The following is a 19,817-nucleotide window of genomic DNA, read 5'->3' as shown; positions in this document are numbered from 1 at the left end:
CTCCTGTCTGTTTGCTGGGGGCGTCCCGACCGTCATGTACTGTAGGTAATACACCTACTATGGATAAGTTCCTCATACAACCCTACTTCAAAACACCCGAACTATCCCTTTAAAATATATTTTGAATCAACACCTCTCTGACTGAGCTATCGCTAAACTGGAATATATCCCACAAAATGTTGTATTGGAGAGCTTTAGCATGTTGGGTGTTCATGATATTTTGTCCACTCCAGCTGTGCAGTTTGGCCTCTGTAAGAAAACCAACGGTGTTTGTTTATATTTACTTGATGCCTACCATGTGGCTCTCACTGTGATGACACACTTCCTAATTGGTGGATGACTGAGCACTTCGTGTTGTTTCCTGGAAGCACTGATTGTTTTTTTCCCCTTTCCTGGGGACAAAGCTCTCTGTTCTCGGTGGTGTCCCCGTCCTCTAGAGAGTAGTTCAGTGATCCCTCTTGTTTTACTTCTCTAGAGAATTGCCCCGTGGAGTAGCCATAAATTTTGAGGCAGGCCGTCCCATTGCTTGCGTGTGCACACATGTTTGTTCATGCCTTTCTGCCTCCAGTTGAACCATGGTGGAGGTTGAGTTGATGATGATCTCTCTTGACTTGACTATTGCTTGTCCCCATTTAATCCACAGGCACTATTCATTAACACCGATCAATAAGACCACAGCAGTGTATCACAGTTAGCAGCCAACATAGGCAGAAAAATAAATAACATGTTAATGTTTGTCGTTTACAATTATTTATAGTTCTATGCATTGAACATTAACAAACATATTTTGATATATGTGCATATCATCTGTCACTTAATATAAAACACACTGTACATATAGTATAGATCTTTACATGTAAATACTGTACATAATCATCCAGTTCATGCATATCCATTCAGTATTTATATCTTTGCACTCTTTGTATTGTTTACAACTTACAGAACACTTGTATACAGACATTTTTATTTTATTGTTGGTTATTGGTGCTTTTTATATATATATTTATATCTTTATACACTTATTTTTCCACATACTTGTGTACATAACAGTCCTGTCTATTCCTCACCTTTATTTCCTCACTTATTTCTGTGTAAGTACATTGAGAAAGATGCAAAAAACCTGAGTCAAATACCCTGTATGTGCAAAAGTACTTGGCAAATAAATCTGATTCTGAAGAAGTGATTGTCTGAGGGTGTAGATTAGAAATGTTAATTGGTTGATGGTAATAATGGGCTATATTCATTAAACAAATTAAAAAGCCCAGACGTCTACTGTAAATTATAAATACTGGAATACCACTACTACTAAAACAGATGCAGGAATCGCAGCTTTATTGTTAAACCTGCAGTAGGAAGAATATTTTTGGCATAATTGGGAAAAAATTCCATAATAACCTTTCAGCATATTGTAATTCAAGTGTTCTGAGAGAAAACTAGACTTCTGCACCTCCTCATGGCTCTGTTTTCAGGCCTTAAATATTCTAGCCTGTGACGGGAGACTTTGACCAATCACAAGTCATTTCAGAGAGAGAGAGCGTTCCTATTGGCTGTGCTCCGGCTGGTGGGCGGTGCTTGGTATTTCCTCATCTGATCTCAACATAACTGCCGGGTCACAAACTTTCTTATTTTACAGCTAAACGGTACACTAGAAGATGTTTCTGAAAACATTTGAGGCAAGAAATAGACATTACAGTAACAGATTATTGATTCATATTTGATCAGCGCTGCCTAGTTTGAGCGTTTGGTCGAAGTTCGCAAGTGATTGACAGCTGCTCAGAGACGGCAGACTCCAGCTCGGCTCTGATTGGTTGTTCTCCTCCAGTCTGTGAAATCTTGCAAATGCCATTAGGAGCATTGGAGGCCACAGAGGCACATGATTTTTTTCAGATTACCTGTCTCATACACTACTGTCAGGATTTAGTGACCATTTTATAAAACTAACTTTTTTTAATCACATTTGCTCCATTTCTACCCACTGCAGCTTTAATGTTTAAAACATGCAGCAGACTTTCTGAATATAAAGAGTAAGCAGAGTTCTTTTTTTCACAAATTCCTTGTTTGTAAAATACATTTTATATTACTTGAAAAACTAATAAAGCTGGCCGGCTTGGCAGCAGTGTAGCTTTAGTCTGTTTTAATCTCAGCAGCATGTGGGGATAAAAATAAGTCCTGCTGAGAGCTTAAAGCAGGAAACTGCTGAACTAAAGAAAGTGAGCGAAATTAGATTGTTGGGACATGGAGTATTCATTTCAAATGTATCTGTAGCAAAGGTTAGGGCATATTCCTGTGTAGACAATACAGGCGGATATGGACAGTGAGACCCTCAGTCATCAGAAAGCCCGGCTCCATTTATGTGTGTGTGTGTGTGTGTGTGTGTGTGTACAGCAGTAGCCTGTGTCACGATCAGATTCATTGGCTCTTTGAAGAGGCACCTGCATCTGTTGGCCTCCCGGCAGACCTAGAGGACGCCTGGCCTCTGCCTCCAGTCTGACTTATGAGGAAGGTCTTGTGGGTTGCGTGTATTATATTTGCTAGACCCGTGTTATGTAATTGTGTTGCATAAGTCAAGTCCTCAAGGGGATTAATGGTAGATTGGTAGATGCCTCTCGCCGCCTGTGCAGTAGGGGAGGTGCCTTCTTCAGAGCGAGGGGTAATAACAGAGGAAAAGCTCCACTTCTCATATAAAATTCATATTTTCATTATTTTCTTTTTTACCATCTTCTCTCCTCGTCTTCCTCTATTCCATTTATTCATTTGTATCTCCCATCCATTCTACCACTCACACAGACACACTGCTTGCCTTCTGAGCTTCTCCAACCGTGTACCTCTCTTTCCACTTTGTCAGGTGTGTGCACCATGGCGACTAAACCTCACCCTCCTCTGATGAAGAAGCACAGCCAGACGGACCTGATAAGCCGCCTGAAGAGCCGGAAAATCCTCGGAGTTGGCGGCGAGGACGATGATGGCGAAGTGCACCGCTCAAAGGTCAGATTAAGTCATATGATTTTTTTTGTATTTACTCAATAGAGTGCTACAGGGATGACGGATTTCTGTTGGCCAACCAGGAAGTTAGCATCACCCTGGTTCCCTCGACAAAAAGCCAATGGGATTTTTCCTTTTTGGATTATTGCAGAAAATAAGCTCCGTGGCAAACAAACATTTAGGAAACTTACACGTTTTGTTCAGGAAGATAATCTTCACAAATGAACACTACTCTTGTGATTTTTGAAGTGTGAATGCAATCACAAGAAGTAAAAAGCTAGGCTATAAACAAACTACACCACGGTCGCATGAGCACAAGTATACACAACAAGGCTGTAAAGGCGGACGAGTCGGAGTGATGACGTTTAGTAGTCTCATTAAGCCACTTGTTAGCAACTGCCTTTTTTTTTAAGACACATAAAGGCTTCAAAATTCACTAGTGGGGTATTTGTTGATGTATTTTATGTTGTAGAACAAAACGTTAAATCTCTTAAACTTGTGTTAACCTCAGACCTTATTTCTGGCATATACAGTAACTAAAAACCCATTGACTTCCAGACGAGGGAACCGGATGTTCTAAAATGCTAACTTATTTACGGGTTTTAGGATTACTGTAGGATTCCTGTAGCACTCTATATGGGCAGTGATGCAGACAGCAAAGGCAAATAGCCAGCACATTACCACAACAATCAACTTGGTTATAAATATAAGCACATTTGACTGATGACGGTGTTAAACCGTCATCAGTCAAATGGATAAAATTGCAGCAATGCACAAACAAAAACGGCACTCAACCACAGAGGCATTCATTGACTCTGAGCGGAGCTATGGATTCCTTTTAAAAGCCACAACGGGCTGCTAATTGTGTCATCACTCTCTTAGCGTCCCGTTGTGTGCATTATGCTTCAATAAATCTAGATCACGTAATCCCATGAGCTCCCGCATCTCCATTGAGATGTGATTGTCTCCCCTGAGAGACTCCCTGCCTCTTGCGTCTCGTGTATCATATTCCTGCCTCGCATGTATTTGCACACTCGTATAGACAATGCACAATGATGTGTATACCAAAACACAACAGCACACTTGCTGGTTCATGCCAGGAGACACAAAAACGTATCTTTATATTAATGCTGCACAGTTGCAGACTGACAATAATGTCTTGTTCCGTTTCAGAGGGCTCAAATATCCAACGATTATTATGTTTTTTTATCAGATTGCATTCGAATGAGCAGAGCTGACTGTTCCTCACTGAAATATTAATCAGGCAAGTGGGAGAAGGGAACAGAACAGAAGGGAGCAGGCATACGGTGGTGGCTGATAGCTTGTGATGAGATGTCACCCCTCCTTTTCTCAGCCCTTCTGAGTGTTTGTTTTCTCTCTCAATGTTTTAGCAAGGAGCCTAACCCAGACATCTGTCACTCAGATCCCTCTCACAAGGCGCACTGATGGGGAAAGAGACTCACTTAATGCCTCAACATCCAGGCCAATAGAGATTATTTGATTTGCAAAGGATTAGATACTGGCTGTAATGATTGGATTGTGATCCGGCAACAGTACAGTAACACAACACTTTGGCTAATGTGGGCTATAGTACTTGCTGTTTTGAATAGTAGGTTACCCTATTAACTCATAGACTGTATAAAATATGGACGTAGTCTCTGTGATGTCACCCATAGGTTTATGAAGAGCGTTGTGAAGCTCAGAGTAGGTGGCTCCGTCCGTCGCCATCTTGGCAGTGACGACACAGCCTAAGGCCCGAGCCACACTGGGAACGTCAGCAGCCCAAAGCGGTTGCGGAACTTGTTGTTTTTTATTTTGGCGCCCATGTTAGCAGTTTAGAGCAGCCACACAGCCCACGTGAGCAGCGGTTCGGTTGCGGCTCGGCTGCGGCTCGGCTGCGTGTCAGCTGCGTCTCTGCCAGAGATTCAATGTCTCGCCTATTTTTTCCATGTGCCACGCATCATACCAGCAACATTACTACAGTTTCGATGTCACAGACAGTGAAAATTATCTTTTGACACAGACACAGAAAAAAATAAAGATTTATTTTTTAACAAAACACTTCCGGCTTCTGTTTCTAAATAAAAGCCATCTAGCATTTTTTCTGTGGACAGAATTCCTTAATTTGTTAACGTGAGGCTTTTATTCTGAAATATTTGCAGGAGTGTTTTGGAAAATACAGTGACTTGCAGGGCTCAATGAATTAATAAAGTATTGGCTTTTAATTGGGGATTATTACTATTATTTACAAATGGACACACGCTTCTTCACCTTTTTCTATCTAAAATAAATAAAAATTAATGATGAAATGAAATGGCCATTATGAAAGGCAAAATGTATGTAGAAAGAAATGGCTGGCAGTAGCAGTGCAGCAGCAGAAACGCTGCTGGTGCGGACACAACACGTGTGAAAGACGCAGCAGTTCAGCGGGGCAGCCGCCATGCACTGCTGACGTGCCCAGTCAGGCCCGGGCGTAAATCACGGCTAATCCAAAAATGGGCAAAGAGGTGGATCGTCGGTGGAGCTGAGGCGGGCCTGGGTGACGCAGACAGCTAGCAGCTAGCAGCTAGCGACCTGGTACAGCACCCACCTGCATTCAGAGTGGCAATGCTATCATTATGACTAAATTTAAGCCTTAATATAATTTAAATGGTTGAGTTATATAAAAATTCACCCCTGTACAGTTGTCATGAACGGGGAAATTAGCTATAGAGAACAGAACCGTTTTATGTACCAGGCTGTAAACTACGGCTTTCTGCTTTTTAACATGGGGGTCTATGGGGATTGACTTGCCTTTGGAGCCAGCCTCAAGTGGCAATTCGAAGAACTGCAGTTTTTGCCACCTCAGTGTTGGTTTCATTTCTCAGCACCGGAGGATGCTTGTGACATTGGCCCTAATTTAGAAATTAAACGGTTGCTATTACAATGTGCTGCATTGTGCTGTTACTCTTGATTTGTTCTATTTATCCTTGCCACAAGTATTTGTGCTAAAGAGACCCATGGGATCTAAGAGAGTTGGTTTGGAAGTTAAACTTTATCTGTGGTCCCTGTAAACAAAGGAGGGAAGTGCCCCTGCGGTTCGCTGACTGCCTCTTCCTGCCTCTTTTACTGCTTAGAGATAAGAATACTGTTCCTATTACATATACGTCAGTGAGAGAGATAGGCTTTGTATTTGTGCTAGCATATTTGAGTGCGACTGTGCCAAGAAATATTTGCCCTTCGGCCGTTTTAGCCCACTGGTACGCTACGTTAGTGCAACAGTCAAGAACATCCGAGCTTGAGCCGATGCCTTCATAGATAAAACATACCATAATGTTTTGTGTATATTTTTCAAGGCAGAGGATTTCCACTGAGACATAAGACGTGGTGATCACTATCTACTTAATGTGACTGCACAAACTGGCAACATCCATCAGAAGAGATGCACAATTTTAGTTTGGTCAGTAGGAGATTCTTCTACTACTCCTGAATATTTGTCATGCTCTCCGGCTGACAAGTTGCCCTTTGTTTACTGATTGTAGCTGACTGATGACGAGGCCGGACCATAGCAGCTGTGATTAAGCGTCTCTCTCCACAAACAGCATTGTGCATTTCTTCCTTTTTCCTGTTTCTCCCTCTCTCCCTCTTCCTGCTCTATTCCACCTCAAGCCAATCATTTGATGCTCATTTCCTTCTGAGTATTTCTCATGCCAGTCATGAATATTTATGTGTTCCTGTCAAAAACAGCCCCTGAAACCATGGCACAGGAAGGCTGATTCACCTGGTCACGTGATCGCAGCTGGCACAGACGGATGCATGTACAGGCACTTCAGCTGCAGTGCAATGAAAGATGTAATGGGTGTAACTCTTTATCTTAATATTTGTCTGAACTTCAAGGGTGTCTTTTCTTAAGGGCTCTGCTCTGATATCAAAGCTGCTGCAGCAGCCACGGGTGAGAGGAAACGTTTAAGAAGCTAAAAAAAAAATCAGTAGCACAGAGTACTTTTTTTCCATTTCATTTATGGCACATTAAATCTTTTCATATCTTCCTCTTCTATTTTTGACATCATAAAATGCTAGTTCTACGAAGCTTAAGAGGCCATTAGTATCACTCGATTTGTGCTTGGAATAAGTAATGTGGATAACAGAAATGTGCAAAACAACAACATGAGTAACATGTCTTGCAAGTAACTTCTGCAAGTTTGAGGTCTTATTGATATCGTCATAACATATCATATTGTAGACATAAACCCAATCAAATCCATGAGGATATTTATCATAACCACTGTTAAGTAATGTTACTTTTAAATGTAGCTTGTTAAATTACAAAGTTACTATCATTAAAAAGTGACTTGTTACGTTACAGCGTTACTACTGAGAAAAGATGAAAACCCCTTTGCGATTCCTTGCGCATGTTGGTTATATTGTCCAGAGGGCACATAGCCTACTGTATGCCTACTTCTTTGAATGTATTGACTCTACCATCATTGCAAAGCCTCGTCTACAGTATCTGTAACTCTGCAGGCAGGAATAACAGCTCTTTATTATATGGAGGTAGCCAGCAAATGTTTTTTTCTGTCAGGCACTGTTCCCTCAATGTTACACATCTAGGGATTTTATTACTTACTACTATCAGTAAGATGAAGACTTTACAGTTTATACTGATAGCATTTCCTCCCCCACGTAACCAGCTACAAGCTTGGTAATTTCCCTGGGAGTGACAGCCGGAAGCTGTTGCTGTAGCACCGGCATCGTTCACTTCCTCGTTGCAGCTCGCCACCCCCCAGAGTTGTGGAGCTGTGTGTATGCAGGTGCTTCTTCAAATTTGAAGTAAATGGACTGCATTTATATAGCGCCTTTTTAGTCTTCCGACCACTCAAAGCACTTTACACTACATGTCAGCATTCACTCATTCACACATACATTCACACACTGATGGAAGATGCTGCCAACCTGCCCATCAGGCTCTAATCTAAATACTCATTCACACACTGATGGCACAGCCTTCCGAAGCAATTTGGGGTTCAGTATCTTGCTGAATTGCAAACTAACGCGTTATGTTACTTGTTCCACAACAAAAAAGTAATCTGAATACACATATACAGTTACTTTGTAACTGCTCATGACCTGATTTGATGGAGCAACTAGATGGAATACAGTTGTGTTCCTGATGCTGCTGCTCAGTAACACTTGACAGTACATGGTGGGGAATGGTAGAAGGCAAAACCCTTGACTTGATCTTTCTAGTATATGACATGAATAATTTTGTTTCATTCACTCTGACATTTCACAGGAGCATCAAGCATAAAACTACTTTCCAATTGATAGTGGGTTCCCTCTAAACGCCGCTAGCCAGAAAATAATTCATCTTCGCTGCTTTAGTGGTTTTCATGGTTCAGTGTCTCGCTGCAACACGAGAACCGTTTTTGAGGGGAGATATGTTTAATGATGAAGGGAACTCACTGATGTTAGGGGGGAGTGATGAGACCTGAAGGCTTTGGAGGAAGGAATACAACTTCACAGCCAACCAACAATTGTAATTTCTCTGTGGGTTACTGTCTGTTCAGGCTGAACACCAAGTTTATTTTCTCTCTAGCCCTCTGTGTGGTTTATCTGGGGCAGTTTGTTTAGCGCCTTTTAATGACTTTACGATTAAAAACAAAATCTGAATTTCTCATCAACATTTCGGAGCTGATATTCTCTTCACATGCAAAAATAATCAGTGCTCTTAGATTGTCTGTTTCCATTTTAGATAATTTGCAGAGAAATGCAGTGTACACATTGCATACTGTATGGAGCTTTAGCCCACTGATATTCGCTGTGTCTAGAGATATTGCTCTTTTGCATCTGGTGCACGATTCTTGTCATTGTTTTTTAGTTTTGTAATTAGTATATTATTGAATTTTTACATAAACATTGTCATATTTTGGTCAACAAATCAAATGACTCTTATATGCATTTTGCATATAAGAGTCACTTAAGAGTAAGAATAAGAATGACACAAATAAAAATTAAGAATAATAAAATATCCAAAATCATAAAATACAAAAGGAAACACAAATCAAATACATATTCACACATTAATCTGTACCATGATCTAATCTAATTTACAAGCAACCAATTCAGAGTGTGTATGTGTGCTATGTATGTGAGTATTGTGATTGTGTGTGCTTTACATCAAGGTCTGTCCACATTAACGATGTATTCCAAGTAGTCTCCCCACTTCGCCGTGTATTTCTCAGTCCTGTCCTTCAAACTGAAATAGATTTGTTTGTATGATGCCACTTTTGCCAACTCTTTGAACCGCTCCTGGAAAGAGGGCTCACCTGGGTTCCTCCAGTTTCTCATAATAATTTGCTTTCCCACCATTATACTGGTCTGAGTAAAGCCCGTGGCTCCAAAGTGACATGTCATTTGTGGATCACTGAGAACATTTAGCGTAGGGCAGAGCTCAAATTGGTGCGGGTAATGTTTTTTATACATTCATGAACCTTCTGCCAGTAATTCTGAATCATGGGACATTCCCAGAGTAGGTGAAGAAGAGTCCTTTCAGAGCTGCAGCACCTCCGAAAGTCAGCATTATGATTCTTGTCATTTTCAATTTACCTGCTGAATTGTCCAACCAAGTCTAAAAGATATTCATGGTGACAAAATGCACAAAAGCAGAAAATCTCCCATTTTTCAATAGAAGCTGAAACCAGTAAATGTTTGTCATTTTGTGACAAAATGACTTTTATGATTATCACACGTGTGGTCGATACATTTTCTGTATATCGACTAATGATTTAATAAACTAATTGTTTCATCACTGCGTCATACAAGCCCTTAGATAGTTGTAGATGAATATTAAGATGCTGGTAATATCAGACTAAACAGGGGATGCTTGCATGCCTCATATTAGGGGTTCACATGAATATATTTATGCCAGAGGTGGAAAAACAATTGCCAGTTATTAGCATTCCAGCATCTTCTAGCATCCGTGATAAGAGATGTTTATCTTAACAGATATTACCAGGGAAACGCTCGGGTGTGTCTCCTCAATATTGCTGCGGGATGTGATTCATTCACTGTGGCATTTCATGAAATATTAACTGTTTTTCTACCCAACAGGAATAAAACATTGCTTTCAATTTGTCAAAAATATTCTCCCACTAAATGCTTTGGGCTTTTAAAAGGTCCTTATTGATGCTCAGCCTCTCTTCTTTTCTATCCACCGTTTTGTGTAATGTGCTTCTTTCCATTAGCAGTAGGTACAGAGTTGGCAACATAAAACGCACCTCCATGGAGGGCACTTTATTCTTGGTTATGTGGTGCTTTGTTGAAGGCTGTCATAATATATATCTGTTAAGATGACATGATTGCTTTTATATTTCCTTACTCACAACTCATTTCCTCTTTCTTTTGTCTCGCCTTGTTCGCTCACAGATCAGTCAGATGCTCGGAAACGAGATGAAGTTTGCGGTGCGAGAGCCCGTCGGGCTGAGGTGAGATTTCAACTGCTCAGACCAGCTCACAGTTAACACAGCAGACTATGTAAGGTCATCTCTCACTTCCAGTGAATTCAACATCTTGTAAACTCTGAGAAAACAAATGCACAACCAGTATTGCTTACAGGAAGGATACAGTACATCATGTAATGTCTCTCTGTTCTCAGGGGGTGGATACTCATCTCTGCAGTGGGTTTCACAGTTATGGCCGTGATGGTAAGTGTTGCTTAAATCATCATCACAGTGAAGGAGTTGTTTCACATTCATGACTGAGGGCGCTTTCACAAGCCAACATTTACTGTTTTTTTTAAAGTTATTTTTTGGGGTGATTTTTAAGTATTTATTGATAGGACAGTGGATAGAGTGTTGGAAAGGGGGAGAGAGAGAAATGACATGCAGAAAGGACCACAGGCCGGAATCGAACCCTGGTCCACCGCTGCTAGGACTGAGCCTTGGCGATACATGGGCGCTCGCTCTACCGACTGAGCTAACCAGCCGCCACATTTACTCTGTTTTGATTTAAATCTGGTGCAGTTTGTTTGGGCGATTGTGAACGCAGTAATCATACTCTGGCACTTGCAACAGGTGGTCTTGGACCGCTTCCAAAACGAACCAAAACGCAGGCTGCCTGTGCGGGCATTTGTTGAGATGGACACAGGTAAACGACAGGTTAACATGAGTTGGAGAGGACCGACTTGGACTTCTGCAGAAGTCCGATGTGTGATTGACATCTGGGCTGAAGAGAGCATATAGAATATGCTAAATAAAGTCCACAAAAATAGAGTAAAGTCATAAAGTCATTCTGGATAAACTGAAGGAGAAGGGATTTGTGTAATCTGTAGATCAGTGCCAAGTCAAAATTAAAACATTTCGACAGCAATATATTAGGGCTGTCAATCAATTAAAATATGAAATCGTGATTAATCGCAAATTTATTGCACATTTTGTATCTGTTAAAGGGAGATTTGTCAAGTATTAAATACTCTTATCAACATAGCAGTAGGTGAATATGCTTGCTTATAAATGTATGTTTATATTTATTATTAGCAATCACTTAACACAAAACAATGAGAAATATTGCCCAGAAACCCTCACAGGTACTGCATTTACCATTAAAAAAATATGCTCAAATCATGACATGAAACTGCAGCCCAACAGCTGTCAGTGTGTCAGTGTGCTGACTTGACTATGACTTGCCCCAAACTGCATGTGATTATCATAAAGTGGGCATGTCTGTAAAGGAGTGACTCGTGGGTACCCATAAAACACATTTTCATTCACATATCTTGAGGTCAGAGGTCAAGGGACCCCTTTGAAAATGGCCATGACAGTTTGGAGCGTTATTTAACCTCCTTCCTTCATTCAAACGGACTATAGCTTGTGAAAGCGCCCTTAAGTCACTACATTTTTATAGTCTCTATCAGTATAGAGACTTTTGTACAGTTACTGAAGGAGAAAAATCACTCATTGTCAAAATAGGAGAAATCCTGTTGTGCAGCAGTGAGTTCTTATAGATTTTTTACCCAACTTATCAGTGAGGGACATCTGGAGAAACAGCTCCATCATTGTCGGCAATAGCGGCTAAATGCTCAGTGTCCTCAGTGTTGAGGTCATATACAGTGATTCTAACTAACAGACGGGGAGACTTTGTCAATGCTGCTGCATTTTGGGGCTGTTTGGGGAGAACAGAATGCTGTTGTGTTGATACGACAGAGTTGTGTTGTGCTTTTTGTTTTCCTACACAGGCCCTGGTGTTTCCCAACCAGCTATTTGAGGTTGTTTTTGAGGAGGAGCTCTCCACGACTAGCATCTCCATTCGCCTTTATGGAGGAGCGCTGCTTAGTAAGTCTTCACTCCTATTCATGCATAACAGTGAACATAGCTTTGCATGTGGGAGTACATTCACCGCGCTGACACGCAGCATTTTAATATTTATCTATATCCATTAACAAAAATGTAATCTGCCCTACTGCACGTGATCTTTTGTGATAATGCATTCATTACAGTTCACACACGCACATTCAGATGACGTACAAAAAAGCTCTTCTTGCTGCGAAATCATCCCTTCAGGCTACAAACCAAGGCTGTGTCATTTGATTCAGTTACTGTTCACTGTGAGGACTTGACAGCAGTACAGAGACCAATTCTCCAGAATGCTCACACCAAAAGCTTCCACATGCCTCTGTGGCCTCATATCAGATCTAAATCCGATGGGAACACAGTGAGGGATGGCAGGACAGTGTATGTACTGTATGAATGTGTGTGTGGGTTGGCCTGGAATTCAAAGAAGGCAGTGTATTACTCTACATTGCTCTTCTGTGCCGCACCATCACCAGGAGACAATCGATGCTCATATATATGCCAGTCAATTCTGGCATTTGCGATTATTTTAATTGTTTCAGTGAGTCAGTCACTCAGTTAGTGATTACAGGTTTGTGATTGCTCTGTGAAGAGGCACAGTGTGACTGTGGCAGAGAGGCAGGTAACACACAGGTTGCTCCTTGATAGGAAAGTAAGCAGGGAAATAAAGAAGGGTGAGAGCTAGAGCTGCACGATTATGGCCAAAATGCTAATCACGTTGGCCATTATTTTTGATCAATATTGAGATCACGATTATTTATCACGATTATTTGTAGATTTTAGGGACAAAATATTTTTTATTGTAAATTCACATTTAAATAAACAGAGGGTTAGAATTCTAAATGTTATTTTACTTTGTTATTGTCATCTATAGTGGTTCTTTGCCATATTAATATTATTATTATTTGGAAATAAATTATTGTATTTTTATTGATAGTTTTAATTATATATTAGAAGCTGCTTAGAGGTAGTGTTAAGACGTTAAACAGGTCATAATTCCCTCTATTATCTTATATTTATATTGCTGTGAACACATCTCCTTCAAACAACTGGATTTATTCAAGTTTCTCCCCAAAAACCGTATTTTACAAGATTATATTTGAACGCATCAAGATAGCGTTATAATCTACCATCGCCCAATAGTTATTCTACAGAGAGAAGCTTGAATGCACAGTATTGTGCTCCGTGCTGTCGGCAGACGAGCCGCTCACTGTGATTACTCTCAGCAGCATCATGGGAAGGCATTACCATAATAAGTGTCTGATTAAGTTAGCTGTTCCAAATGTTTTAATGTTGTTTCTCCTCGGCTTATTTTGGACTTGCAGTTATGACAAATTACAGCTTTATGTCTCCTTCACTCACACTGAAGAACTTCCACACCAACGACATGTTGTGTTTGTGTGACGTTACTGACTGTGTGCCGACGTAAAACCATCATGTGGCGGCAGCACATTTGTGTCTGACGGGCAAAAAATAAATACTGTATGAGACCGCTGAAAACCGTCCAGCTTTCGTCGGCTGCTGATTGATGGTGCATCTCTAGCTGTTGGTTTAGGAAGCGCTTGATTTATGCAGCAGTTTTCTATGAGCAGAGCATTTTAAACGTCAATATCGCAGTCGATCATGTTCATTTAATTGTTGGAAGCCAAAATCGTGATCGCGATTAATATTCCATTAATTGTGCTGCCATAGTGAGAGCAAAGACTTAGCATATATCCAGTAAGTTTTGCGAGGTTGTCACTTTCAGCTAAGTCGGGCCATAACATATGTCAGAACGCCGGCACCGGGGCCTTATATAGACATAGGAGCAGAACATATTTCATCCTCCCTCACAAGACATTTATGGAAATACTAAGGAGAAACCTCATACTGCACTTTTAACACATTGAACGCACATCTTGATGAATCTGAACAAAACAAAAATAACCCTCTGGATGATTACTGCGTTGTCTGAGGAGAGAGACTTTAAACACATGGCACTGTGGAGCAACATAGTAATGAACCAGCTCTCAGTCTCATAAGGCCAACAAAAGAGGGGCTTCTTTATTATAAATGTCAGCGGGGCTGTGGGGATTAGCGAAGAAAAAGGGTGATGTCTTCCAGGACAAGGAGCGGTAAAGGGGGCGATGGATGGGGTCTCATCTGCCACACAGATGGAAGCTGGCAGGAGGATACAGTCCATCAGCCCTCCCACCTATCTGCCTACCCCTGCTCGTTTCAATCGCCTCACTGGTGTGTGTGTGTGGGTGGGTGGGAGTGAAATACAGGAAAATTAACCAGAGGAATCGCAGGGAATGAAATGATCTAGCACAGGCTTTTATCAGAATCAATGAGTCAGAGCATTCAATGGATCATCAATAGGCCACTTATCACCGTGTGCACATTGCATCGCAGATTACAGCTGTGAGTAAATTGTTCTCATAGTAGTTTTGTTAGTGGATTTGCTCTTGGACGTGTAGGAGTCTTCTTTCCTGAGCTTCCTCTTTTTTTTGTTTTCATTCCCATGCCCTTGAACCTATATATTCCTTTTTATCACATCTTTTTCCAGGCCTGGCCCTCATCATGTGGAACGGTCTCTACACAGCAGAGAAGGGTGTCCTCCAGTGGACTCTGCTCAGTGAAGCCTGCTACTTTGCTGTCCAGTTTCTTGGTGATTTAAATTCCTCCAATACATTTTTTTAACAGCTCTGTTTATGTGTTTTTGTCCCTACCTGTTACAATCACGATCTCACTTAGTGACAGAGTTGAGACAAACCATTAGTCAGAATTGATTTTACCAAAGAATATTGTAAATGTGTTGATACTGCCCTCTTGTGTTCAGAGTGTAGAGTCACAGCCTTGCATTATATTAAAGGAGAGGTTCACACAGTTTCAAGTCTCACATGCCTATGTACATTGAAACAGCTTTTGGTCTCTATCACCATTCCTCCTGTCCATACTGGACTCAAAGAGACCCCTTCCTAAAGCAATTACAATACAAGTGATGGTGGATACATTTCTTTGTGGTACATACCCTCCAACCCAGCTCCGCAAGGAAACACCATCCAGGGAATTTTATACTAAAATGACTAACTTTTCACTAAATTTATCTAACACAGACTGATAATTGCCGTGACAAATAACTCTTTCAATGTACATATGGGCTTTCAAATATTGTTTTAAAACAAACTTGAAAAAAATATAAACTTATTCAACCTTAAGATCCACTTTCTATAGGTTAAGGGGCTGATCACACCGAGACGTGTCGCTAAAGGCCACTTCAAAAACGCCTTGACAATGCGTGTTGGTCAAAACAGCGGTGTTGCTGGGCGCTGATGTTGTAATGGAACAAACAATTGACTTTTAATTATTTGCTACCACATCTACCGGCATCAAAACAGGAAAGAAGTGGTAAAGTAGTAAAAACTCGCCTCTTGCTTGATTTGATTGGCTGCCTGGACCATGTTTGACATTGAGGAGCGGTGCGAAAAGTTATTAGCTATTATAGTATAGCTATTATGCCGTTAAAAACAACGCGACACGCAGTGCAAGAGAGCCGCGCACGATAGGTGTGCCGTACCATAGGAAAACAATGGTTTTACCGGCGACGTGTTTTGCTGGCGATGCGTCTCAATGTGCCTTTTTCTTAATAAAAGTCATATCTCAGGTACTAAATATTGTTCTGTGGTTTCAGTGACATCCTTCACCTTACTGGAGATTGGCATCCTACCCTATGGCGCCGTGCTGCTGCTCCTCAGTCGGGTGCTCTTCCTGGTGGTCACCATGGCTTTCTACTACCACCTGGGCCGTAGGGCGAAGAAGATCTGAGCTGACTACTGGTTGACACTTCCAGGGATGGGGACAGCTAAGCACAGATCACAAACAAGGGGTCAGAAGGTTTGGAATAATATTTGATTGGGGCTTGGAGCATTACTGCCCCCTTCCATGGGACCTAGCCTATTGTAACCCCCCAGTATTCAACAGATGAGCACAGCCTCACATTCCAGACTCTACAACCAGGACGAGACACCTCATAGTGAGAGTGAATCACTCTTTCACTGGGCTGTGAGGTCAAGCCCCTCTTGACACACATTCCTCCTTTGTGCAGTTCTGTTATAAAGAAGGAGCTAGCAGTTTGTAGTGCGTTGCGTCACCTAGTTATAGGATTTAATTTGTACAGTACATCTGACTGTGTTGTTCATGTACAGGCCACATGATTTCCAGATTCAGTATTTTGTGTTATCTAAAGTTGCATCTTGACACCGCTTCTTAATCACACTCAAGGATCTCTAATATGCATCCTTTTTGACGCCGTTGATGTTAACTCATACTGTTTGTATGCTAAAGTGAAGCCTGAGTATCTGTGCTCTTTCATGCTTCTCTGACAACTCTTCATCGAATGGGGAAAAGCATTAACTGTGCTCAAGATTCAGGTGCAGTCAGATGAGCTAAATGCTGGATGAGTGACAATGAACCTTTTCTTATACAGCTGACAGCTGTCTTAGTCTGCACACTGAGGGAAACTCCTAAAGATCAGTTTTTACTCTCAATCAGATTTAGACTACCCAAAAACAAATGCTGAATTTAACATTTTTCAGGGACAAAGTGATTTTTTTTTTTTTATTCCTTGAGGTATCAGTCAAGAAGTTCTACCAAAGTGAATAGGAGTTGTTTTGTACAGAATATTTACACTGCTGAGATTAATAGTAAATATGTAATGTTGAGAAATGTACATGTGACCTGACTCGTAGAAGAGAAGCAGTGTTGTAGTGTGTGTGCGCTGGTAGGCAGGGCTTTAGCCTGAGTGATCTTACAGACAAGTATTTTAACATCCTGACCTTTACTGTAAAGCTAGCGTCACAAGCCCAGCACGCAGAGCAAACCAACCTGAGCTGGTTCCTCTTCAGTGATGTAGCACAGTTTTTTACAGACACCTTATCTTTAGCCTTAAAACTACATAAAAAGAACGGTCATCAACACTGCATCCTACTTCTTGTACATATGTATATAAAAGTATTTACTATTACGTGGTGTTCTTGTGAACCGAACAGGGAACGTGTTCAGTATTAGTTAAATGACTTTCAAAGATCAATCTTTCTCTCGGTGTGTCTTATTTTGTGCCTATTTAAGTGGCATTTGTGTTTTTGACGTCATGCATGCAATATAAACCACCAAAAGAAACAGCTCAAATTGTGTAGCGAGCTGCCACCAACTAGAACGCAAAGCTGATAAATAAAGATGGATGCATTAGCTAAATATGTCCAAAAAGCCTAAAATGGAACTTTTAATTTATAAGGCAGTTAAACTAAATGTGCTTTAAAGAGGACCTATTATGCCTTTGGGCTTTTTCCCTTTCCTCTAGTGTGTTATATAGTTTTTTTGTGTATGTAAAAGGTGTGCAAAGTTACAAAACCCACGCCAAAGGGAGTTACTCTCCCCCACAGAAACACTGCTCCTGAACTGCCTGAAACGCCTTGCTTGAAGTCCCACCTTTTCTTCCGTAACGTGGTGATGTCACCAAGTAACACAGCGGGGTAACCAAGGCTTTCATACTGAGATTTGAAGCACATACAATACTGTCTGTCAGTGTGGTAAATCACTAAATGATGCTGGTGACAGTGACCAGCATGGATAGCTAACGTTAGCTTGAGTGGGAGGCTGCTGCAGTAATACAGTCATACATTAACGTTATAGCAGCATCAGACTGTCGTCTCCAACTAAATCTCAGCCTATAGATCAAACAGTTCAGGCAAGGTCGCAAAACAATTATTAGACATGTGTATAAATCGAACATTTGTTTAACAAGAGATGAATGCATACGAATTTGTCAAAATTACAATCCAAACATACGTCAAATAGCATTGAAGTCTATGGGATCTTCGGTTTTCTATCTACCCAAAGGGTACTTCTTGCGAAGTACCCGTATGTGCCAGTCTGATGTCTACCTGCCTAGCAGCTAGTTTGACATACCCTCAAACAGCGGAGCTCAAACAAAGCGTTTCTGACAAAGCCATTATGAGGGAAAATGAAGCGTTTTTTGAATATAAAAGCATGTAAACGTGTTCTATTTGATCAACTGAAAATAAGCACAATAGGTCCTCTTTAAAACAGATATAACTCAACACTTGACAGTTTTCACCCAGTCGATACGTTCAGTACTTTTTCTACCTCCCACTACTTGGCACGCCCTCAGGTACGCGACATCCCAGCTCAGTGTTTTAGAGCCGTGCCAATAATTCGTCAACTCTGATCTCTGCAACTCAAAAAGGCCAGTCAAAAAGAGACTCTAAAAATAGTAAAAGACTCATTTTGTCAATTTATTTTGAGTCGAACAAGAAACATACTGTCGGTCTCCTCCAAAGGTGGTCCATATTGTTGCAAATGACCACGTTGAGTCCTGCCCCAGAAGGGAGTGGTCCTGAGGTCGGAGTGATTGTGGGTTTGCAGTTGCGAGTCCAGCGCTGCAGGCAGATGTGCTTGTTACTTGGGTGAGCTTTCAGTTCAGATAGGGAGAACATGAAACATGGGTGAGGTCTCTCGTACTCCTGAAAAGTTGTAATTATACTTTTTTTCCAGTGTTTAATTAGATGCAGCGCTCCCGAGTGACATTGTGTGCCCCAGCCTACTGCTCTGTCCCGACTAGCATGGTAATTATGGAGTTCAGGAAAAATGTCGTTCCATTTCCGTCGATACTACAGGCCTCAAATCATCAGCCCTGTGAAATGTTCAAAGCTCTGTGCAGCAGGTTATTTTAGGAGAGATGGGCAGTTTCTGGAGGGGATGGGCAGAAAAAGGGAGGCAAAGAAATGTCTCTTTCATCCTCCTGCTTCACTGACGTAAATTAGCCCAAATATTAAAGTGCTAAGTTGAGTCCTTGACGCTTTAGAGGAATGGTTAGGTTGAGCTATTCATTCCCACTCATGTAGATCCAACATATATTGTATTTTTGTGAATAGCATACCAGGTCGAACCGTTTCAAGTTGTAGCATTGTGTTTTTATGTATATATGTGCTATATTGTACCTCAGAAATGAATTGTTATGGATTTCCACTATTTAGTTTGAAATAAAGGACACTATTGTTTATTTTGAAGACTTCAAAAGTGATGTAATCATCTTTGTTCCTTGTCTTTACTGATAGAAATGTATAGGGCTGCGACAAACTGCTAGTTTTATTATCGAATAATATGCAGATTATTTCCTCCATTAATCAATTGCTTGGTCTATAAAATATCAGAAAATAGTGTGAAAAATCAGTTTGTATGATAATGTATTCCTCTCATTTTAAAGTAAAGGTAACCACTTCAAACATACCGAAATACCTATTGGGAATCATGAGGTTCAGAAAAGCTTTCCACTCAATCAAAACATCCAGTGTAACTCCACTCACGTTCTCCCTGAGTATGATGCCCAGGAGCAAGGGTGAGAATTTCATTTATAGCCGCAGACAATACTGTACATACACTCACTAATTTGATAGCCGGCAGCCTCGAACAGATAACTTCCAACTACCTGCAGTAACCTTGAAGGGG

The 19,817-nt window shown here is 41.0% G+C and overlaps 1 protein-coding gene across 6 annotated transcripts in view; it reads left to right on the top strand.

Moving 5' to 3' along the window:
* The window catches only part of LOC141766072 (tumor protein p53-inducible protein 11-like), a 64,404-nt gene extending 45,016 nt beyond the window's left edge, over positions 1-19,388 (top strand). For 3 of the 6 annotated variants that reach the window (XM_074632518.1, XM_074632519.1, XM_074632517.1), the window contains 6 exons: positions 2,846-2,985; positions 10,387-10,445; positions 10,616-10,664; positions 12,194-12,290; positions 14,857-14,958; positions 15,982-19,388. In XM_074632518.1, the coding sequence (XP_074488619.1) occupies positions 2,857-2,985; positions 10,387-10,445; positions 10,616-10,664; positions 12,194-12,290; positions 14,857-14,958; positions 15,982-16,115 (570 nt within the window). In that variant the 5' untranslated portion in view covers positions 2,846-2,856 and the 3' untranslated portion in view covers positions 16,116-19,388. Of the gene's footprint in view, positions 1-2,845; positions 2,986-10,386; positions 10,495-10,615; positions 10,665-12,193; positions 12,291-14,856; positions 14,999-15,981 lie in introns of those variants that run through there. The other 3 variants (XR_012593569.1, XM_074632520.1, XM_074632521.1) reach the window with 3 other exon arrangements.
* The last annotated feature ends 429 nt before the right edge of the window (positions 19,389-19,817 follow it).

Source organism: Sebastes fasciatus, chromosome 4 (genome assembly GCF_043250625.1).
Source record: "Sebastes fasciatus isolate fSebFas1 chromosome 4, fSebFas1.pri, whole genome shotgun sequence".
NCBI classification, from domain to species: domain Eukaryota; kingdom Metazoa; phylum Chordata; class Actinopteri; order Perciformes; family Sebastidae; genus Sebastes; species Sebastes fasciatus.
The sequence above is the reverse complement of the archived record's forward strand: the minus strand, read 5'-3'. Positions and strand labels throughout refer to the sequence as shown.